General features: G+C 47.4%; 1 protein-coding gene across 2 annotated transcripts in view; it reads right to left on the bottom strand.

The window, feature by feature from the left end:
- The window catches only part of TBC1D15 (TBC1 domain family member 15), a 231,914-nt gene that overhangs the window by 21,603 nt on the left and 185,839 nt on the right, over positions 1–24,472 (bottom strand). For both annotated transcript variants that reach the window (XM_073555537.1, XM_073555536.1), the window contains 2 exons: positions 15,192–15,286; positions 12,769–12,885 (listed from right to left, as the gene is read on the bottom strand). In XM_073555537.1, the coding sequence (XP_073411638.1) occupies positions 12,769–12,885; positions 15,192–15,286 (212 nt within the window). The remainder of the gene's footprint in view (positions 1–12,768; positions 12,886–15,191; positions 15,287–24,472) is intronic.

Genomic DNA, 24,472 nt, shown 5'->3' with positions numbered 1-24,472 from the left:
TGACGCAGTCAGGATCGCTGGTGCATCGCTAAGTGGTCGCTAGTGAGCTGCCACACAGGCAGATCTCACCAGCGACATAGCAGTGGTCGGGGGTCGCTACTTACCTGTCAGACGCGGTGATCCTGACGTCCTCCCGCCTGCGTCCACGCGTCGCTCGTCGGCGCCACAGGAGGCCCAGCAGGAAGCTGACGACGGGAAACGGTCCAGGACGTTCTCGCGCGATCAGCGATAACCAGCGGGGGAGCGGTCAGAGGTAAGTATCAGACATAGCGATATCGCTAGCAATATCGCTATAACATCACAAAACCCTGTGACGTTATAGCGATATTGCTAGCGATATCGCTTAGTGTGACAGGCCCTTTATACTAGGCACTAATTAACTGTAACAACTAAGTAAAGTACACGCCTCACACACTACCCCTTTATGTCAGTGCTACAGGAGTAAACTGGTCCTAATACCACTAGTGCTGATCTTATAGGGATGTACAGGATTACAAATGAGGGTACCATGAGATCACCATCAAGTCGCTGGGTTGTGGCTCATGTTGTAGCTTAGCTTTATTAAGCTCAGGCGGATGAGTTGCAATACCAGAAACAGTTGTAAAATGATAAACCTAAGCGCATAAACAAGTGTACTTGGCTCATTGCAAAACTCCCATAAAATTCAATTTAAGCATATACGAGTCAGTCCATCTTATTATTATTTATTTATATAGCGCCATTGATTCCATGGTGCTGTACATGAGAAGGGGTAACATACAAAGTACAGATATCACTTAAGCCCCCGTCACACATAGCGATCTCGCTAGCGAGATCGCTGCTGAGTCACAAGTTTTGTGACGCAACAGCGATCTCACCAGCGAGATCGCTGTGTGTGACACTGACCAGCGACCAGCCCCCCTACCGGTTATCGCTGATCGTCCTGAAATGGCCAGGACATTTTTTTTGATCGCTGGTCTCCCGCTAGCCAGCACGCATCGCTGCGTGTGACAGGCAGGGACCAGCGATCAGCAAGTTGGTAACTAAGGTAAACACAGGGTTTCTAAGCAACGCACGGTGCTTAGAAACCCGATGTGTACCTTATTTACCAGCACGCTGATGCAGGGTAACGTACACAGCGACGCACCCGCTCGGCGTCGCTGGTGCTAATCGCTGGTGAAGCTGCCTGTTTGACAGCTCACCAGCGATCCTGACAAGTTGATATCGTTGTTGGGATCACTGATTAGTCGCTATGTGTGACGGGGCCCTTACAGTAAACAAACTAACAATCACAGACTGATACAGAGGGGAGAGAGGACCCTGCCCTTTCATGCTTACATTCTACAGGATGGTGGGGGAAGGAGACAGTAGGATATGAGGTTGCAGCAGCTCCAGTGATGGTGAGGCGGTAGCTCCAGTATTGGTGAGGGGGCAGTGGGGGTCACTGCAGGCGGTAAGCATTCCTGAAGAGGTGAGTTTTCAGGTTCCGTCTGAAAGATCCGATTGTGGTTGATAGTCGGACGTGTTGGGGCAAAGAATTCCAGAGGATGGGTGGCTATTCAGGAAAAGTCTTGGAGGTGGTTGGGTGAGGAGCGAATAAGTGTGGAGGAGAGAAGGAGGTCTTGAGAGGACCGGAGACTACATGAGGGAAGATATTGGGCGATTAGTTCAGAGATATATGGCGGAGACAGGTTATAGATGGCCTTGTAGGTCAGTATTAGTACCGTAATTTGAATTGGATACGCTGAGGGAATGGGAGCCAGTGAAGAGATTTGCAGAGGGGAGAAGCGGAGGAGTAGCGAGGAGAGAGATGAATTAGTCGGGCGGCAGAGTTAAGGAAGGACTGGAGAGGTGCGAGGGTGTTAGCAGGGAGACCACAGAAAAGGATGTTGCTTAAGTCAAGGCTGGAGATGATGAGGGCATTTTAGTAGAACGAGGGTTGTTGAAGGGACGTATTCTGGAAATATTTTTGAGCTGGAGGCGACAGGAGGTGGAGAGAGCTTGGATGTGCGGTTTGAAGGACATGGCAAGGGTTACTCCGAGGCAGCAGACCTCTGGCACGGGGGGAAAGCGTGATGTTGTCAATTGTTATAGATAGGTCGGGTAAGGAAGATCTGTGAGATGGGGGAAAGGTGATCAGTTCAGATTTGTCCACAATGAGTTTGAGGAAGCGAGAGGAGAAGGAGGATATGGCTGATAGACACTCTGGGATTCTGGACAGCAGAGAGGTGAAGTCTGGGCCAGAGAGGTAGATCTGAGTGTTGTCAGTATAAAGGTGGTACTGGAATACATGGGACTTTATGAGTTGTCCCAGGCCAAGTGTATAGATTGAGAAGAGTAGGGGTCCTAGAACAGAGCCTTGGGGGACTCCAACAGAGAGAGGGTGGGATGTGCGGTTGGAAAGGTATGAGGAGATCCAGGATAGGGCGAGGTCTTTGAAGCCAAAGGAGGAGAGGATCTGTAATAGGAGGCAGTGGTCAACTGTGTCAAAAGCAGAGGACAGGTCTAGAAGGAGGAGTATTGTTGTGAATTCTCGCTCTGGCTTCCCTCTGGTGATTACTGAAGATAGTGGAGCTGGTCAGATTGAGAGTTCTCTTTCTGGGCTCCCTCTGGTGGTTACTGGAGGTAGTGGAGCTGATCTGATTGACACAGGCTTGCCACCTGATAATGAGGAAGACGATTGAAGATCTGGGGTTTCTGATTGGGATTTAAGATAGCTGACTCTCTCTATCCCTGCTGGTGATTTTCTTCCTGAGCCTCCTGAGGTTTGATGTCTCCTGCTCTTTCCCTGCATGTTCAGCTAAGTGGTTCATTTGCTATTCTGTTTGCATTTCATCTGGTTTTGTTTAGCTCTGCTTTGTGCGGGTCAGCTAGCTCCGGCTGGGGCTGTGCTGAATCACTGCCCATAAGTTACTGCATGTGCAAGTTTGTTTTGTCCCCTTTTATATTGGTCTTTTTGCTTTGCTTTCAGAATATACCAGAGTGCTGATATAGTGGGCGAAGTCGTGCGACTTCAGTCTTTTTGTGCATCAGACGTGTTGGACTTTTTGCAGGGTTTTTTGCGGATTGCAGACAGTGTCTTTCCTTTCCTGTCCTGTCTAGTCAGTGTGGGCCCCATCGTTTGCTCAGTCTATTTTTCTGCCTGCATTTGTGTTTTCATCTTGTCTCACCGACGGTATATGTTTGGGGGCTGTCTATTCCTTTGGGGTCTGCTAAAGGGCAGTTTAGATTTCCCCTTTCTTGCTTTAGGCTTAGTTAGCTCTCCGGCTGTGCTGAGGCGTCTAGGATCATCGTGGGTACACTCCACGGCTGCTGCTGGTTGTGTGGACGGGATCAGGGGTCTGCATCCGCTTGGTTACCAGCCTCTCTGGTTTTCTGTGGCTTGTCCTGGCCTGCTATCCTCCTTGGTGACCCATTCATAACAGAGTATAGAGTATTGTCCATTAGCTTTGGCTGTAAGTAGGTCGTTGGTAATTTTGGTCAGGGCTGTCTCAGTGGAATGATGGGGACGGAAAAATCTTATGTTCCTTTACAGCAGTCACTGGGGAACAGTTGCTGTTCACATAAATATCAGGAATGACATCTTTGGGATCTAACAAATATCTAATGATTATGCCCAGTTTACACTGCGCTTAATATTTTGTAGGTACCAATTGTTGTGTCAAAACAGTTTAAGCCAGACAACCCATGGACTCTACAAGACCACTGGAGGTGTCCTGTGGTATCCTGACAATTATGAAGTGGGACTTGTTTTACAACTTGTCTCACAGATGTTGGATTGGAATGAGGTTGTGTGAACCTAAAAGCCAAGTCAACATCATTCCTGAACACTTTTTTGCAGTGTGGCTCAGAAAGAGACTACTGCTATTAGGTAATTTTGCTAAATAAGGGGTGCATTTGGTTTGCAACTATGTTTAATTAGGTGTCATATTTCAAAGCAGTGCTCTAATTAGATCTCCTTAAGCCGATGAGTTCGGTCTATATGCCAGGAACTTTCCCAATTCATATAGGGATCAAGGCCATATGCCCCATTATAACTGGCAGAGGCCTAAATAGTTTTCTTGTTACCATATGGAAGCGAAATAGACTGGACCATGACTTAAAAAAGTATACTGCACTGTATATTATTGACATATGCCAAGGAACATTGCCGACTAGGTGTAATTTGATTGGCAGGACAAGATTCAAGTGGCCAGGTCAGTAATCTCCGGCTGTTGAATGGAAGCCCAAATAACCGCATTCTACATTCCAGGATCCATGGCTCTTCATCTCCAATGACATTTTTCCAGGCCGGCTAATCAATAGAAAAGAAACCAGCAGAAGCAGGAGGCAATTCTTAGGGCTCTTGTTAAATGGTCCGAAATGACTGATCTGAATGCTGGACTTTGTCCTGCCAGTGTATTTGCACCAACTCTAAAATTGACGTACAGGAAACATGGATTTTTGTGAGTACTCACCGTAAAATCCTTTTCTCCGAGACGCTCATTGGGGGACACAGAGACTGTGGGTGTGTGCTTCTGCCGTCTGGAGGCCGACACTAAGTATACAAAAAAAGAGTTAGCTCCTCCTCCGCCGCATACACCCTCGCCCCCAGGCCGGGCGTAACTCAGTTTAGTGCATAAGCAGTAGGAGAACTCGCCTTAAACTCAGGCAAAAAACTATATGTCTGAAAAAGGGGCCACCCTAAACCTTGTACAAGGATTTTTATAACTCAAAATAAGTAAATGCCAACTGGCTGATAGGGTGGGTGCTGTGTCCCCCAATGAGCGTCTCGGAGAAAAGGATTTTACGGTGAGTACTCACAAAAATCCATGTTTCTCCTTCGTCTCATTGGGGGACACAGAGACTGTGGGACGTTCTAAAGCAGTCCTCTGGGCGGGATCTTAGCTCACCCAATCCATGCTAATTTGCGCCCCTGATTAGAGGTGCGCAACTGCTGCCTGGAGAATCTTTCTTCCCAGGCTTGCATCCGAGGATGCCTGGGTATGTACGTTATAATGTTTGACAAACGTATGCAAACTGGACCAGGTAGCTGCTTTGCACACCTGCTCCGCTGAAGCCTGGTGTCTCAGTGCCCATGAGGCACCCACTGCTCGTGCCGAGTGAGCCTTGATCCCTGCCGGAACCGGCGTGCCACTGATTTGATAAGATTCTTGGACCGTCAGGCGAACCCATCTGGCCAAAGTCGCTCTGGACGCAGCGAGCCCCTTCCGCCGCCCTTCTGGAACCACGAATAGAGAGTCTGTCTGGCGGAATGGCGCTGTCCTTGTCACATACCTCCTAAGAGCTCTTACCAGATCCAGGGTGTGCAAAGCCTTTTCTACCCTGTGCACCGGTGCCGGGCAAAACGAGGGTAAGACAATGTCTTCGTTGATATGGAATGCAGACACAACCTTCGGCAAGAAGGGAGGAGCTGGCCTTAAAACTACCTTATCTTTATAAAAGGTCAGGAACGGCGGTTTACAAGATAAGGCCGCCAATTCCGAAATCCGCCTAATAGACGTTATAGCTACTAGAAAAACAACCTTTCTGGACAGGTAAGGTAAGGAGACCTCTTGCAATGGTTCGAAAGGAGCCTCCTGAAGGGCCCTGAGCACCAAGTTCAGGTCCCATGATTCCGTCGGCGCTTTATAGGGGGGTACTAAATGTGCGACCCCCTGCATAAACGTCCTAACCTGCCAGACGGAAGCGACTTTTCGTTGGAAAAGCACCGACAGGGCCGAGATTTGCGTTCTGAGCGAACTCGGAGCCAACCCTGCGTCCAGCCCTGCCTGTAGAAAAGCCAGTATGTTGGGGATCGAAAAAACCAGAGGAGCCACTTCACGATCCCTACACCAACGGAAAAAAACTTCCCAAGTTCGATGATATACTCTCGCCGAGGAAGGCTTTCGGGCACTCACCATCGTGGCCGCCACATCGCGCCTGAATCCTGCCTGTGTTAACAGCCAAGATTCAATGGCCACGCCGTCAAACACAGGGCCCCTAAGTTCGGATGGCAGATCGGCCCCTGGAACAGTAAGTCCGGCCGATCTGGGAGACGCCAGGGTACGTCCACCGCTAGTTGGACCAGATCTGCATACCAGGCCCGCCGAGGCCAGTCTGGGGCCAGCAGAATTGCTGGAACTTTCTCTCTCCTTATTTTCCTGATAACTCTTGGAAGCAGCGGCAGCGGGGGGAACAAGTACGGGAGACGAAACTGGCTCCACGGGAGCACCAGAGCGTCTGCTGCGATTGCCTGCGGATCGAGGGATCGAGCGACAAACCTTTGTACTTTGGCATTCTCTCTGGATGCCATAAGGTCCACGTCTGGTGTCCCCCACCGTTGGCAGATCTGCTGAAAGATCTCGGGGTGCAGGGACCATTCCCCTGCCGTGACCCCCTGTCGGCTGAGAAAATCTGCCGCCCAGTTTTCGACTCCCGGAATGCGCACCGCTGAAATTACCACGCGGTTCTTCTCTGCCCAACGCAGTACCAGCCCGACCTCGCGCATGGCTGCCTGGCTGCGCACCGATGACTGAGAGACAGCAGCCTCCGGTCCCATGCTGACAAGAGCGCATGCTGAAGCGGACGGAGATGGAACTGGGCAAACGGGATTGCCTCCATCGCTGCCACCATTCTGCCCAACACACTCATGCCGTACCGGATGGATCTGGTGCCCGGCTGTAGAAGGTTCCGTACCCCTTGTTTGATTTTTCGCGCCTTGTCCTGAGGGAGGATCACCAGCCCCCGGGAGGTGTCGAAAATCATGCCTAGGAACACGATTCTTTGGGCTGGAGCCAAGGACGACTTGCTCCGATTGATCAACCAGCCTAGACGGGCCAGGGTATCCAGAGTGATACTGACATTGTCCTGGCACTCCTGAAACGACGGCCCCTTTACCAAAAGGTCGTCCAGGTAAGGTAACACCGTTATGCCCCGTGCATGCAGGATGGCCATAACCACCGCCATTATCTTTGTAAAAACTCTGGGGGCAGTGGCTAAACCGAAGGGCAGAGCCACAAATTGGAAATGTCGTCCTCCGATCGCAAATCGCAGGAACCTCTGGTGTGGGGGAAATATCGGAATATGTAGATATGCATCCTGCACATCGATCGAGGCCAGGAATTCCCCTGGATCCATGGCTGCAATGACCGAGCGGAGGGACTCCATCCGGAATCGCCTGACCCTGATGAATCTGTTCAGGATCTTTAGATCCAGTACTGGCCTCACAGTCCCTTCTTTTTAGGGGACCGAAAACAGGTTGGAGTAAAACCCCTGCGACTCTTCGCCCTGCGGCACTTGGGCGATGACCCCTTTGCGCTGTAGCGTCATTATAGCCTGTAACAAACTTTCCGCCTGTGAATCTGTCTTGGAAAGTCGGGAACGGAAGAATCGCTGTGGCGGGGGTCCGATAAACTCTATCTTGTACCCGGACGATATTAGTTCTGCCACCCAAGTGTCGCGCGCCACTGCGACCCAAACGTGGCTGAACCTTAGTAGGCGTCCGCCCACTCTGTCGTCCGTAGGTACGGAGCGCCTCCAGTCATTTAGCTGGAGGCTTTTGGGATCTGGCCCCCCTCGCTCTGGGCAAATGGCCTCGGCCTCTACCCAGCGGATTGGCCCTGTAAGAGGTTTGCTTTTCCCTACTCTGGCCATCGTTTGCGGAGGAGTATGCCCTGGCCGAAGTCCCCCCCCAGGGGCTACGAAAGGGCCGAAAACGCCTCTGCGTTTGCCTGAATGCCGGGCAACTTCTCTGCTGCGGGAGGAAACTACTTCTCCCCCCTGTGGCTTCTGAGATAAGCCTATCAAGCTTCTCACCGAACAGCCGATTGCCCTGAAAAGGCAATGAGGTTAAGGATTTTTTAGAGATAGAATCCGCTTTCCACAACCTCAGCCATAATGCACGCCTAATGGCGATCGCATTTGCTGCCGCCACAGCCGAACACTCGGCCGCGTCCAGTGAGGCGCTGACAAGATAATCACTCGCTCCTGATATCTGATTTGCCACCTCCAAGACCTCCGCGGGCAGATCCCTGTCTTGGAGGGCCTTATACAGAGCGTCCCCCCATGAAACCATGGCTTTAGCCACCCAAGTTGCCGCAAAGGAGGGGGCCAGAGCCGACCCTGCTGCCTCATATACCGAGCGGGCAAGCCCGTCCATAAGGCGATCAGTTGGGTCCTTTATAGAAGAAACACTGGGTATCGACAATAGCGATCTTGATGCTAAACGTGATACCGGTGGGTCCACTACTGGCGACTCTACCCATCCCTTATGGAGCTCAGGAGGAAACGGATACTTTGCTTGCAGCGCTTTTTGCATTGCAAAACGCTTATCCGGGTGTTCTCTATGTTTCTGGACTAGCTCCTCAAACTCCGGATGCGTGGCAAACCTTCTATGTGGTCGCCTGGATTTCTTGAAAGAGACCTTGTGACCTGAGGCTGTGAGCACATCGTCCTCGATCTCTAATGTCTGGTTGACTGCCTCAATGAGACTGTCCACCGAGTCCTGGTACCCCAGGCTTTCTAGATTCCAGGCCTCTTCCTCCTCGCCCTCATCCTGATCGCTCCCTGAGCTCAGCGACGGGGAACGAGATGCCCTAATACCCGCCGCCGAAGCCCCGGAGGGCCCGGCCGACGGGGAACGAGCCCTTTTGATATGAGCTTGCCTGGTACTGGAGCGGCCTCTAACGGTTGGAGGGTCCTGAGACGAGGACGAGCTATCTTCCGCTGGCAGACCACCATCCTTGTCCCTGCCCGGGCCTCGAAGGGATTCAATTGCCCTTGTAAGGGACAGCATAGAATGCGATAAAGACACCGCCCATTCCGGGGGGTCCTGACCCCTGGGTTCTGAAACAGTGGGGGGCTCCTGGGCGCGCTCCGACTCGCAGGCTTCACAAAATTTACCCGCCTGTGCCTTTGGCAGCCTGACCCCACAAGACACGCAAACCGCGTATAGGAAAGAGTGAGCTTTCCCTTTGGCAGACATATTTGCACAAGCTGAAGGCAGGGTAGAAGGAGGAGGAGGGTAACCCCTTCCCTGACAACCAGTGCGATTCTCCAAACGGAGTTGCACTTACCCACCGGCAGCATCCCACTCCTGTTTGAAGTACCCCGGGAAACTCCGGATGCGTGGACGCGAGGTGGTAGGGCGGAAGTCTCCGCTCCGGGACTTGTGCGCCCGCCGCTCTCCACCCCCTGACCTGCCAGACGTCAGTGGGCGGGACTTCCAGCTACCACCGGAAGTCGGCGGGCGGGGCCTCGCGCGATACTCACGGGCCTCCTCCTGCAGCGGGAGCCGCGGCCGCCGGCGGGCTTCCGGCCGCACTCCGGTACACACGGCGTGCGGCGTCCGGGTGCAGCGCCACTCTGGGCAAACGGCCTCGGCCTCTACCGTTACTCACCGGGGGCAAACCTGCGGTGCGCTCCGGGAGAGAGGCGACGGGCGAGCGAGAGAGACGGATCTCCCTAATATTAAAGGTGAGCAGGGCCTTCCGCCGTGGGCTCTATCCCCGGCAGGGAGGGGGAGGGTTCTGGTACCGGCTTCTTCCCCCTGTACTCAGCCACGTCCAGTGACTAGTTCCCTTGGCTCACCTGCGCCTCCAACTCAACCCCTGGACTCACTACCTAGGGGTGGAAGGGGCCTCCATAAATTGTGTTGTAGGAGAGGAACAACGTGGAGGCTGACCCCTGGGTTCTGCTCACACGTGCTCGCCTGTTGAAGTTATGGGGAAACCGAATCCTCTTATCAGGATGCGTTGCCCCTCTTTACAAAATAAAAAAGAAAAATGGTTGTCTGGGAAAAAGTCCCAGATGTGTCCCTCGGTGCGGGAGAGGACACGTGGAGGGTTACTCACACGTGGTCGCCCGTTGATGATTTGGGGAGATCGGACCCTCTCTATAGGATCCGTCGCCCCTGTCTTATCTTCATAGAAAAGGGAGAAGAAAAAAAAAAAATCTAGTCTGGAGCTCCAGACTGCGTGTGCCTCCATCAGACACTAAGCAAAAAACTGAGTTACGCCCGGCCTGGGGGCGAGGGTGTATGCGGCGGAGGAGGAGCTAACTCTTTTTTTGTATACTTAGTGTCGGCCTCCAGACGGCAGAAGCACACACCCACAGTCTCTGTGTCCCCCAATGAGACGAAGGAGAAAGATATATATCTTTGTACCGTGTTAGCCAGTAGATAGAAGAATATTTAGAATTGAGAGTCCTCACTGGTTGATACCTTTTAATGCCTAACTGAAAGGATGGTAACAAATTGCAAGATTTATGTGATTGTTCAGATGTTGTATTAGTCTAGCCTGATGAAGAGACCTGAGTAGTCTCGAAAGCTTGCAACGTGTTACCATCTTTTCAGTTAGCCATTAAAAGGTATCAACTACTGAGGACTCTCAATTCTAAATATTCTAAAATTGAGGTATGCATCCATCATAAAAAGAGTGTATAGAGCCCAACATTCACATTAATGAATACCATGAATAAGTGCACATAGCAAAAAGTCAAAAAATTTTAAGCACTCCATATACATTAGACTAAAGACAGCTGAACATGCTGATATCGATCTAATGTGTATTGGGGCCTCAGGCAATTAACTGTTGGGGGAGTTAAGAATCTGGCATGTAAAATTTAGGATTGCTGATACTTTTGTCCTTTGGAGATAAGCCCCTGCCAAAGATGTCTGGTGGAAACTGCATTATAGTGAAGACTGGAGCGCTGGGTCGAATGAGTGCTCTTGTGTATGGGAGAGGTGGTCAAGATGGCTGAACTGATTGTTCAGTTGACACCTATCTCATGCATATGGCCAGTTTTAGACTGCTTTATACACTTTCATCACCTTGATTTTTATTCATTTGCCTAAAGTATTTTACAGTTATCTGTCTGATTCTCCTACCTATAAACAAGGCTGATCAACTCCTAAAAGAGCAACACTTGAGAAAGGAAAATTGCATCTAGGCTGAATAGAACTTGTCAAGCCACACACAAAACTACACAGCGTAGCCGGGCTGCTACACATTTTACAAGATAAAAAGAGAAAGTCTGGCATGGGGTATTCATTATCATGGGGCGTTACCATCATTAGATGGAAGCAATGATCTTTTTATATGGCTATGTGCAGAAAACTGGGTTAACCCCTTAATGTCCAATGACGGACACAGTCCGTCATCAGACATTTCCCCTGCTTTGATGAGGGCTCCGGCGCTGAGCCCGCATCAAAGCCGGGATATGTCAGCTGTTATGAACAGCTGACATGTGCCCGCAATAGGCGCGAGCGGAATCGCCGTCCGCCCGCGCCTATTAACTAGTTAAATGCCGCTGTCAAAGCTGACAGCGTGCATTTAAATAGCATTTCCGGCCGCCGGGCCGGAAATGACGTCACCGCCGACCCCCGTCACGTGATCGGGGGTCGGCGTCATGATGTTGCCTGGACAACCAGAGGTCTCTATGAGACCTCTATGGTTGTTCCAGGCATATGGCTTTCAGCGCCACCCGGTGGTCGGCGCTGAAAGCACAGCAGTAAATCTGCCACATATGGGCGATCTGCTCATCGCCCATATGTAGCAGAGCCGATCGGGTTGCGCAAGCTTCTAGCCTCCTATGGAGGCTATTGAAGCATGCCAAAAGTAAAAAAAAAAAAATGTTTAAAAATAAAAAAAATTTAAAAAACCTAAAAGTTCAAATCACCCCCCTTTCGCCCCAATCAAAATAAAACCGTAAAAAAAAAATCCCACATACACATATTAGGTATCGCCGCGTTCAGAATCGCCCGATCTATGAATAAAAATAAAGCATTAACCTGATCGATAAACGGCGTAGCGAGAAAAAAATTAAAAACGCCAGAATTACGTTTTTTTGGTCACCAAGACATTGCATTAAAATGCAATAACGGGCGATCAAAAGAACGTATCTGCACAAAAGTGGTATCATTAAAAACGTCAGTCCGGCACGGAAAAAATAAGCCCTCACCCGACCCCAGATCATGAAAAATGGAGACGCTACGGGTCTCGGAAAATTGCGTAAATTTTTTTTTTTTTAGCAATCTTTAGAATTTTTTTTCACCACTTAGATAAAAGAGGACATAGACATGTTTGGTGTCTATGAACTCGTAATGACCTGGAGAATCATAATGGCAGGTGATATTTAGCATCTAGTGAACCTAACAAAAAAGCCAAGCAAAAAACAAGTATGGGATTGCACTTTTTTTGCAATTTCACCGCACTTGGAATTTTTTTCCCGTTTTCGAGTACACGATATGGTAAAACCAATGATGTCATTTAAAAGTACAACTCGTCCCGCAAAAAATAAACCCTCACATGGCCATATAAACGGAAAAATAAAAAAGTTATGGCTCTGGAAAGAAGGGGAGAGAAAAATGAAAATGTAAAACCAAAAATACCCCTGGTCATTAAGGGGTTAAACTCCAGAAGAATGCTAGTTTTCACACTCGTCAATACAAGCGTTATCATTTCTGATCATATATTGTTCTCCGGCGATCGCATTTGTCATCTGTCACTATAGTGAGAAATAAACATTGTGTCTCCTGTCCTCAGAGCCATAGAAAAAACACATTTGCTGTTGAATTGTGATAGATTACAGAGTTTGGACAAACCTGCCATTTGTCACAGCCACTCACTATGATGAGAAATGAGCCTGCTTCCTACATCCATAAAATGACGCTACAAACCATAGAAATATAGAAAGCTAATGGGAGATACACATGCCCTTTAATACATAAATCAGACTGGCAGAGAGAAAGTTATATTAGTTAATTAAAAGTAGAGACACTTTTTCCTTTAGTAATGAACATCCACTTACCAAGATCAAAATCGTACATACAATATGTCATCAAAATGTCATGGAGTAGAATTAATCCAGGATTATCTTGGCCTTCGTAAAATTTGTTTGTTCGGTCTGTGCGGTTCACGTCTTTTTCTAACATGACGGAAAAGAAAATTACATTAAATATTTGAGAGATGAACTGCTCATTTACAGCAAACCCATATCTTCCAAATGCAGAGTATTGGCACACTTATGTCTGAGAGCCTGGAATGATGAATAGCAGAGAAAATACATTACAGGGCACATCATTCTGAGGACACTGCTACTTGAAGTCCACTAGATAAGTGTATTTTTATAATACTCCGATAATGCTGATCAAATATTCTGTGATCTAAGCCACTTTAATGTGCAAGAGTTACATTTGAATAATCAGGAGAACTGCACCAATATGAGAAAAGTAAAAGGGAAAATATGAATATTTGACAGGCTGTCAAAATTGTGAATTTCATTACCATAAAAAAAGGCAAAATTTTCACCGATGCAGTTTTGGAATGAATATTATGATCTTGTCCAAACAATGAGGGTCTAGAAAACAGTTAACCCACCTGGAATCAAGTTCTGCCAAGATCGTCCCTGTTCACAACAATTTTTTTCTCTACTGTCTCAATTTATAATTAAAAAAAAAAATGTAAATAGAGACACACAGATCCGACATAAGATCTGCACATAGAACGAGTCTTTAAAGTTGCTTCATTTGTTATTTTATGTTCACTGGGACAAAAAAAAATTGCTGCCAGGGTAGACATAGCTTTTAAGGTAAAATATAGGAAGAAGGAAGCACCTACTGATAATTTACATCTGGATATCCTGCTATATGGGCAGTATTGAGTCTCCTCAGCGCGCCTCAGAATAAGAATGGCGGGGTAGTGCACATACATGATCACTCCGGGGACACTGGACCTACATTCTAGTGATCATGGGGGTTCCAAGTGATGGGAGCTCCATTGATAATACATTTATCACTTCGCCTGTAGGTTTTTACATCAGGACCTGTACAGCAAGCTTAAATAATATTATTAATTGTCCGATTGTATAACGGGTGTTTAGTAGGGTTGATCAAAAAGATTTGCAGAATCCTGATCTAGCGGCCTCAGTGGTTGTCCACGTCTACTGGACCAGAGCCCTGCAAACTATCTCCTACCTCCCAGTATCCCGGATGCCTCTTCTGCTTTGTAGGCCTTGCATGTAGTCTTCCTTGTAGTGCATGCATGGTGCTAGAAATGCTGTCAAGTAAGAGGATGTTCGCAGGGCTCTGATCTAGAGGCCACAGTTTGCCAATGTGGCCGATGCACTAGGGTCCTGCAAATCTGTTTAGCAAACTGTAGTGTTTATTTAAGCTGTTCAAAGGTTACTGCGAACATTGAAATTTATGATGTATCCTTCGGATAGGTCATAACAAGCTGTCTAGTGCCACTGCTCCATTCATTATTGTCTAAGATCTGTCGGAGACACCAAAGTACGCTGCTAGGCATTCTGCATTGCCACAACTCCATTCCCCGTGGAGTGTTCCAGAGCCACATTACAGGTACAGAGGGATCAAAGCAGTCAGACAAAAACAGATTAGAAAGCTTCCACTAGAAGTGCATTTATACTGAAAGATTATAACCAACAAGTGGGTTCACGATTATCTTGCAATGTAAACAGGCTGAAGGTAACTAGAATGTACTTTTGTGCTGCACAACAAGAGTAAAACAGGACTCGTGCTGTTGAAAACCATACTTCTGTGCATTGAACGATCTATTGCAGTGTGCATCGCTAAACCCAGTCTGTCTAGACAGGTAATTAAACGCCCGCCAAATGGAAAATATTTAACAATCAGCGGTCAACTAATGCCGCAAACTTGGTAAGGTAAACCAATAATGCTTTAAGGATGCCTGAAAATATCAGTGCTGCTTTTAAAGGGATCTTCCGGTCTAAAATGAAAAGCCTGCAGTAGTCATTCTGTGTGACTGCAGACTTCGGAATCCCCCTCCAGCGCATGCACTGTTCACTGGGTGGATTTGCCGGTTTTTGAGCCGGGAGCGACAGTGGTGTATGTGATATGCATTCTCCCGTGCAAAACCAGTCTAGTGGGTGCGGCCGTTCGCGGCTCAGAAATCTGTGACTCCTCCCAGCAGACAGTGCATGCACTGGGGGGTTCAAAAGTCTGCAGTCACAGAGTGACTGCAGAATTTTCATTTTAGACCGGACAACCCCTATAAGCAGCAGAACTATAAATTCAGCTCTGGACTAAAATACAGGTAATATTTCATGATACTGGCGGTCTCACAGTGAAAAGAATGTAATGTATCCAGAAAGTTAGTCAACTTCAAATCTAATCTGTAAACCTGAACTCAAAAGATGGACACACCAATTATCTTAGAGACAATATTTCTGTTAGGTCACATGCCAGAAAATACCTATTAAACTCCTGTAATCTCTGAGCCTTGAATTGCGCTTTTCTTGCTCCTCACTAACAGATTTCCACTGCAGTTTCATTCGAAAATATTCATCCCTGAAAAGGGGAAAAAAAAAAATGCAGAAATACCAATTAAATTAATTACTGCAGAAATGCCATTACGGACTATAACAACAACATTTCCAAAACGCGTTGCTCAACTAAACAATTCCACATTAGGTCTCAATACATTTATTGAAGATAAGTCGTATTATCAGTTTACAATGTTCTCTCCTTGAAGATACCGAAAATAAAACAATAGACAATGCCATGAAATGGCACTTTAATTACAATGTGGAAGTCAGGCCTAATAAAAATGTCAAGAGAAAAAGATTACTCCCCATCCTTGTTATACAGCACCGATGACGAGAAAAAAAGGTTAATGGAATTAAGGGAGAAAGTGGAGGTTTTATTTGACTTCAAATGACTTTCTCCTCTTCCCTATCTGATCACTCTGCCGAATAAAACTATTTAATGTAATGAGCTATAAACCCAGAGTAGGGCCGTCTACCCACAATCAGAAGAACATGCACTTACCATGTGAATGCAATAAACGAGTAACCCTTTCTATTCATAAGCTACAACTGATAAACCAACACCTGCCCCAGAATGAAGAGGCTAACTTTAATGCACAAGCTATAGACGCATACATTTACTTTATCCAATCAACAACAAAATAATCAGGCATTTACAGGGAGTATCCTAACGGGAGACAATGAGGAAGAACGGTCTGCTGTTATCGGAAATATAATGGGGGATTGTCCACACAGATTTTTATTTTACTCTTTCCTGGAGAATATTGAAGAATATTAGAGAACAAGACTTTTCCAGGGATGACATGAGACCATATTCAATCACATGGAAGAGGTGCTAATTAAAACCCGATTATAAACAGAGAATACATTATTTAGGGAGGGGCTAAGTAAACCAGATTATAAACCAAAATTACATTATTTAGGGAGGGGCCAAGACCAGATTATAAACCAAAATTACATTATTTATTTTAAGGAGGGGCCAAATAAGACCAGACTAAACCAAAATTACATTATTTAGGGAGAGGCCAAGTAAGACCAGATAATAAACCAAAATTACATTATTTAGGGAGTGGGTCAAGTAAGACCAGATGATAAACCAAAATTACATTATTTAGGGTGGAGCCAAGTAAGACCAGATAATAAACCAAAATTATATTATTTAGGGAGGGGGTCTAGTAAGACCAGATAATAAACCATAATTACAATATTTAGGGAGGGGCGACGTAAGACCAGATTATAAACCAAAATTACATTATTTAGGGCGGGGCCAATTAAGATGAGATTATAAACCAAAAATTCTCAAGGGAAAGCATGGCGTACTGAACAAGTGAAACGCGCGTTGGGGTTGTTAAAATGTTGGTGTGAGCTTCCCATCCGTCTATTTACTTGGGTAAGATGCCTTTTACATAATATTTTTCCACTATTTAGAAACTTAGGTTGCATTTTATGCAGCCAGTTGTTGGAGTGTGCCTCTTTGTACACCATTAATCCACATATATCATAGACCCCTTACAAGTGTGGGGCATGTGGTTACTATTCATTTAGAGGTGCTCCCCTGCAATTGATCACGTTTAAATGGCATATCTCACCCTTCTATACAAGTATTTACAATAACATCTAAACTGTTATCACTACTGCATGCCCTTATCTGCACTTTTTTTTTATATGTCTTGTTACTGTATGTCAATTTTGCTACTAAAGCTTGTAAGTACCTTTTAAATATACACTCCTTTTCTCCCTTGTTTTGCTATGCTGCGCAGAGTATTTAGCTTTTTGTTCTCTTTTTAAATCCACCACACGGCTTCAAAGATATAGACCTATTAATTAGTGTTAGATTTTATGGTCTTTACCAATTGGGCATTACTCATACCATTCTCGGACATAGGTCCTGCCTCATCTGAGTCAGTGGCTAGAGAGCAGCCAAATGCTGCCTTTAACCCTTTAGGCTGAGTTCACACGTGGCGTTTTTTTCCCGTTTCCGCGACGGTTTTAACCACGCGATTTTGCCACGAAAAATAAGCATCCCATGCATTCCTATGGGATTCCGCAATGCTGTGCTAATGCTGTGGAATCGCTTAGCGGTAAAAAACGCAGCATGCTCATTAATTTTGCGGAATTGCGGCGATCCCGCACCCATAGGAATGCATTGTTCTGCTTACTTTCCGCATGAGGCTGTGTACACCATGCGAAAAGTAAGCAGAACAATTGCAGATGGCACCCACGGTCCGGAGGAGAGGAGACTGTCCTCCGGGCTTTGGGTACCATATCCATGTAAAAAATGGAATTTAAAATAAAAAATGGTGTTATTCTCACCTTCCGACGTCCCGCGCAGCCTTCCCGCCTCTCTCCACGCTCCCGTTCCCAGTCTCGCGGTCATTCACGCGACGTCATCGCGAATCACCGCAAGACGTCGCGATCCCGCGAGAACGTACGTCATCGCGGGCATTTTCGCAAAGGATTACTGGGAACGAGAGCGTGGAGAGAGGCGGGAAGGCTGCGCGGGACGTCGGAAGGTAAGAATAACACCATTTTTTATTTTTTTTTTATTATTTTTTACATTTTATCTTTTACTACTGATGCTGCATAGGCGGCCTCAGTAGTAAAAAGTTGGTCACACTTGTCAAACACTATGTTTGACGAGTGTGACCAACCTGTCAATCAGTTCTACAAGCGATGCTACAGATCGCTTGGAAAACGCTAGCATTTTGCAAGCTAATTACGCTTGCAAAATGCTAGTTTTTCCGCGGGAAAATCGCGGGAATTTAAAATGCGATTTTCCCGATAATTTCCGCGAGAGTTCCGCTATGTGTGAACTTATACTTAATCTACACTGGCAGAGATCTGCACTGCAATCCCGCCATGTTTGAACTTACCGTTAAAGGGGTTGTCAGGGACTTTAACAACAATTATTTATCATTAGGATAGGTTATCAATGTCTGATCCGTGGGGTTGCGACACTCAGCACTCCCGCCGATCAGCTGTTCTCAGTGTCAGTGGCAACTGGAACTGCTCAGTTGCAGCGCTGTACAGCACAGCTCCATTGACTGTATAGTGGCAGCGGCCGGATACTATACATCTGTCAACTATTCAAATCAATAGGGAATGGATGTGCAGTACCCTACTGAGGCTACTATTCCATTGATGGAGATGTGCAGCTCCGCAACTGAGCACTTCCAGACGATAACGAAACAGGGAACAGGTGTTTGACGGGGGGTGCCTAGCGTCACTCCTCCACCGAACAGACATTGATGACCTATACTAAGGATAGGCCATCAATGTTAAAGTCCTAGACAAGTCTTTTAAGGCCCAAATATACATGAGATGGCAGTCAGACGAATGATGCTTCGGCCAATCGCTCAGCCAACATCCATCTTGGCCAGCTCAAACAATGCGATATGCAGGCCAAAATCAGTCATGCAGCAATGATATCTTCTGTAACAATCAGTTGGTAGGCACCCCCACACACCCTGTTGGTGGAACCCAGATTCACAGCCGTCCAGACAAATGTGTATGGGGTCTTTATAGAGAGGATGAAGAAAAAGAATGAAAATCAATAGCGTGATGATGGAAGATCTATAGAAGCAGGCGTTCTTTCAGGTCATTGTCCCTTATGACCCGTTACCTCTAAACTGCTCCTCTATTTTACATTCCTATGACCAGGGTCATTTCAGGAGTGGTCTAACTGACAGCCATTCGATCCTTCCTTACAAAACTACCTTTTATATTTCAACGCGTCTGGTAAGGAATGATATGAAGTGTGGTATATAAACAGGTGGAGCAGGAGAACAAGAGAAAAAAAGCTGAATGAGAGAGGATATGTAATTTTCTATTCCAGCCATCATCACTCCAATAAAACAACTTTAAATGACTGAAAAATACAGTAAAGCACTGAAAAGTATTGCATTTGTCTGCTTCACCTTTACAATGGCCATCACTTCCAATGTACTGCTAGTGTTAATCGCAAACTATTTTCAGTCAGCTATGTAAGAAAAAAAAAATACAAAAGAATCTCAATCTTTTCAAGTCAGTAAAGGCTGCTTAATCAAATGTGATAAGCAGAAGAGATGAGCGTAATGGAGAGGGAGCAACACAGTAAGCAAGAAGGCAGCTTACAGCCCTTAAGCAAATGCAGAATGCATGTACATCAAGCGGGGTAACGGAGCGCAAGGCAAACAGGATGGCGACACAGAAGCGACCACCTCCCCATGACACACAGCTCCGAACTTACATTACTAAGTGTAAAGGGTAAAGACAGGTCTAAGGCTCAACTACAAAAAAGGACACAACTTAACTTCCTATATTAAAGTAAGGACTAGTTAAGAAAAGAGATGCTAGAAAGGCCAGGAACAAACAGTGGAGCTCCTTGAGTTGGGTCCACAAGTGTGATCAGCCTCATGCAGAATCCAATGGTGGGATAAAGAAATGATTGTATGCATTCGACCAAACTTCAGACTTTATTAAAGGCAAGTCTGTCACCAGGTGCTTGCGCCCTAATCTCAGAGCAGTATAAATAATAAAAACACTGATTCTAATAATGTGTCACTTACTGAGCTGCTTAGTGTAGTTTTTATTACATTAATGTGTTATGAATCCTGGAGTGCACCTACTGGATTGCGGTACCGACTAATCCCAGGCGAGTTGGCCAAGTGGAACCGACCCCTATACAGGGACCGTTAGGGACAGGCCTAGGAGGAAGGTATTCCGAAATAGCTAGTGCCAGAGGGGCGGCTTGAAGATAACGAGGAGAATTGGGGTACTCACCAAGAACCAGACGGAGCAGAGAAGTCAGAGAGAGTCACGGGGTCCGGGACAAGGCAGAGTTGACACCCAAGGCACGGGATCCAGGGCAGAGCAGAGCACGCACTGGAAGTATACAGGGACAGAACAGAGCAGAGCACGCACTGGAAGCATACAGGTACAGAGCAGAGCAAGCACTGGAAGTGTACAGGGAAAGAGCAGAGCAGAGCACGCACTGGAAGCGTACAGAGACAGTGCAGAGCACACTAGAAGCATACAGGGACAGAGCAGCGCAGGGCACGCACTGCAAGCATACAGGGACCTGGGAGAGCACCGGCACAGGGCAAGTTCAGAAAATAATAATCAGGCGCCGAGAAATGGCCGAAGCCCCCTGTAATACCTGACCCCGGGCGCCGAGCAAGATCACTTCCGGGTTAGGACTCCGTCAGAAGCTTAGGACCCCCGGCAAGCGCGCGGCCGAGACCTAAGGGTGCACATGCACAGACAGCGGGAGACCTGAGGAGACTTCAAGGCTGGCGGTACAGTGACAGCGCGTTGCGCCCCGGCCCCAGCAGCCCGTCGGGAGACCAGAGCGCGGGCATACATGGCGGTAATAGTACCCCCTCCCTTACGCCCCTCCCTCTTAAGTTTGGAGAGGAACCTCTAGAGAATACGGGGTGCATGAATGGTCTCTTGGGGCTTCCAAGATCTCTCCTCAGGACCGAAACCATTCCAGTCAATCAAAAAGAAATTTCTCCCTCTAGCCCTTTTTGTGGCCAGTATATCTTTTACATCAAAGATATCCCCGGTATCAATGGATGGAGGAGAGTGACTGCTTGTGTCGTGGAAGAGATTGAAAACCACGGTTTTAAGGAGCGATACATGGAAGACGTTAGGAACACGGAGCGAGGCAGAAAACCTCACTTTGTAAGTAACATCACTGACTTGCTTCAGGACTTCAAAAGGACCGATATAGCGGGGGACCTAATTTGTAGGATGGTATCTTGAGCCTGATATACTTGGACGCAAGCCAAACCCTCTCACCTGGAAGATACGTAGGAGAATCCAAGAGTCTCTTATCTGCATACCTCCTCAACCTGCTGGAAGCTCTTTCAAGCACATTCTTAAGGGTATGTCACACTAAGAGATATCGCTAGCAATATCGCTATAACTAGTGACGTAGCAGCGATATTGCTAGCGATATCTCTGTGTGTGATACTTACCTACGACCGGCTCCCCCGCTGGTTATCGCTGATCGCGCGAGAACGTTCAGGACTGTTTCTCGTCGTCAGCTTCCTGCGGCGCTTCCTGCTGTGAGGACGAACGACGCGTGGAGCCGGGCGGGAGGACGCAGGATCGCCTGGTGTGACAGGTAAGTAGCGATCCCCGTCCCCAGCGATGTCGCTGGTGAGATCTGCCTGTGTGGCAGCTCACTAGCGACCACTTAGCGATGTACCAGCGATCCTGACCGCGTCATATCGGTGGTCGGGATCGCTGGTACATCGCTAAGTGTGACAGTACCTTTAGTCTCCCTCCAAATCAGAGAAAACTCCTTAGACATGGAGTCAGCTGCTGGCACACCCTAAACAAGGGAAACTGGAAGAGGCATGTGGGGGTGTTGACCGGAAACGATGTAAAATGGAGATTTGGTAGAAGATTCGCTGGCATGATTATTATATGCGAACTCTGCTCAGGGAAGAAGGCTGACCCAGTCATCCTAATGGACATTAATATAGTGCTGAAGATAAGACATCAGGACCTGGTTGACTCGTTCTACCTGGCCGTTAGGCTGAGGAAAAATCCAAAGTTACCCTCATGAGTCTGCAGAGCGCTCTCCAGAAACACGAAGTAAGTTTAACACCTCTATCAGATACTATGTGTAGAGGGAAACCATGAAACTTGAAAATATGACAAACGAAGATCTTTGCCAACTCTGGAGCAGATGGTAAACCGGGTAGAGGAACAAAATGAGCCATTTTGGAAAAACGGTCCATAACCACCAAAATAACCGTACAATCTGAGGAACGTGGCAGGTCAGTAATAAAATCCATGGCGATATGTTGACAGGGGGCCGAAGGTACTGGAAGAGGGTGTAGAAGCCCGGAGAGCAGTTGCCTCTGAGTCTTGTTCTTGGCACAGGACAGGCAAGCCACCGTAAAATTCTCCACATCTTGACGGAGGTAAGGCCACCAGTAAAAGCGAGAGATGAGAGAAAGAGTTTTCTTGATTCCAACATGGCCAGTCACTTTAGAGGAATGGCGCCAGCGAAAAATCCTGACCCTGATGTTCTCTGCAACGAAGGTCTTACCTGGTGATGGAGTGGTAAACCTGAGTGGAGCCACAGTGATTACTCTAGAGGCGTCGATGATGTGAGAAGGATCTTCCTCAGTATCTTCCAACTGGAAGGACTTGGAGAGAGCATCTGCCTTCATGTTCTCGATGCCTGGCCGAAAATGAAGTTTGAAGTCAAACCGAGCGAAAAACAGGGACCATCTGGCTTGTCGAGGGTTAAGCTTTTGTACATACTGAATATTTGCCAAATTCTTGTGGTCAGTGTAGACAGTAAAAGGATGTATGGCTCCTCAAGAAGATACCGCCACTCATCCAACGCCAACTTAATGGCCAACAACTTCTTGTCCCCGATGGAATAGTTGCGCTCTGAAGTGGAGAATGCTTTGGAGAAGAAATCGCAGGTGACTAATCGACCCGAAGATGACTACTGGGAGAGAACAGCAACAACCCCCGTGGATGAGGCATCCACCTCTAGAATGAATGACTTGCTGGCCTCAGAACGATGCAAAATAGGAGCCTCTGCAAACCTCCGCTTCAAAGGTTAAGAAGGCTTCCGCTGCCTCAGGTGACCAGACTTTGGGATTGGATCCCTTGCGGGTGAAAGATGGTATTAGCTTAGTTAGGGACGAGAAATGAGAAATAAACTGTCGATAGTCGTTTGCGAAGCCGAGAAAGCGTTGAATGGCCTTAATCCACTGAGGTTGTGGCGAGTTGAGAATAGCAGACACCTTTTCAGGATCCATCATGAGACCGGATGGTCATATCGAACACATGGGCATAAACAACGCAAACGCATGCAAAAACGAATACACATGCAGTGTTTTTCCTGTCATGTGTAAGATAATGCGCATAAAAAACGCTGCATAAACATGCATTTTGCATTCGTTTTTGCATGCGGATGATATGCTGCGGACTCGAATGGTAATGTGAACCTAGCCTTAGTGAAGATTCTTGCTCCACGCAGACGATCAATGAGCTTGGGGATGAGCGGCACTTGTTCTTGACGGTAATCTCATTAAGACCTCTGTAGTCAGTACAAGGATGAAGTGAGCTGTCTTTCTTTTTGATGAAGAATTCCACACCAGCGGGTGAAGAGGACTTTCGAATAAAGACTTTGGCCATATTCTCCTGAATACACTCAGACATGGCTTGTGTCTCTGCCGGGGATAGAGGATAAATTCTACCCCTGGGGGGTGTAGAGCCAGGGATGAGTTCAATTGGGCAGTCAGTGAAGGGCCAATAAGCCGCTGGTAATCAGACAGGGGCAGAGACGGGTCAAAACTCTCCAAATGGACGAACCGATAAAAGTCAACAATTATGGCATTGCGAGCCCCAACGAAGAACGTTCCCCAAAAGCCAATCAAGGAGAGGTTCATGCACCCTCAACCAGGGTAGCCAGAGAAGAATTGCATGGGACAAATTGGGCTGGACATAGAACACGATTTTCTCACGATACAGGGCTCCCATTCGCAACTCCACATCCTCCGTAATGTTAGTGATGGTCTCTCGCAAAGGCCTTCCACCTACAGAGGGAATCAGCTGGGGTACCTCTAGAACTCTGATCGGAATCTGAAGCTTACTGACCTCCTCTAGACTTATGAAGTTGCCTGCCGAGCCCAAATCAACATAGCCAAATCAGAGTAGCGCCTATTCTCAAAAATTATTTGGACCAACATGGTTAAGGGTAGAGAGGAGTCACATACGCCTAGGGGGGCCTCTCCTACCTGACCTAGGTGGAGAAGTTTCCCGGCCGCACGGAGCAAGAGCTGAGTAAGTGCGAAGCACTACCAAAGTAAAAACAAATCCCTTGTGCGACCCTTTCTTTCCGCCGTAAATTTGCCACTTTGATCCGATCTACCTGCATAGGTTCAGGTGCGGGAACGGAAGGGGACGCCGAGGACCGTGGGCTGGAAGGCCTATTGGTGGCAGGAACTGGACGACAGTAAATTCTCTCTTGAGCGGACCCACGACAATGCTCCTGGAAGCATAAATCAATACATGTGGCCAGGGAAATTAAATCTTCTAAGGAGGTGGGGGTATCTCTACCCACAAGGTCGTCCGTAATTCGGCCCGACAACCCTCGCCAGAACGCTCCGTCAACCCTCGCCAGAATGCTCCGACCAGCGCCTCATTATTTCACCCCAGTTCCGAGGACAAAGTACGAAAATGAATGGCATAT

The sequence above is a fragment of the Dendrobates tinctorius genome, unplaced genomic scaffold (genome assembly GCF_039654945.1).
Source record: "Dendrobates tinctorius isolate UK_male_01 unplaced genomic scaffold, ASM3965494v1 ptg000224l, whole genome shotgun sequence".
NCBI classification, from domain to species: Eukaryota; Metazoa; Chordata; class Amphibia; order Anura; family Dendrobatidae; genus Dendrobates; species Dendrobates tinctorius.
This window is presented reverse-complemented; position numbering and strand designations above follow the sequence as displayed.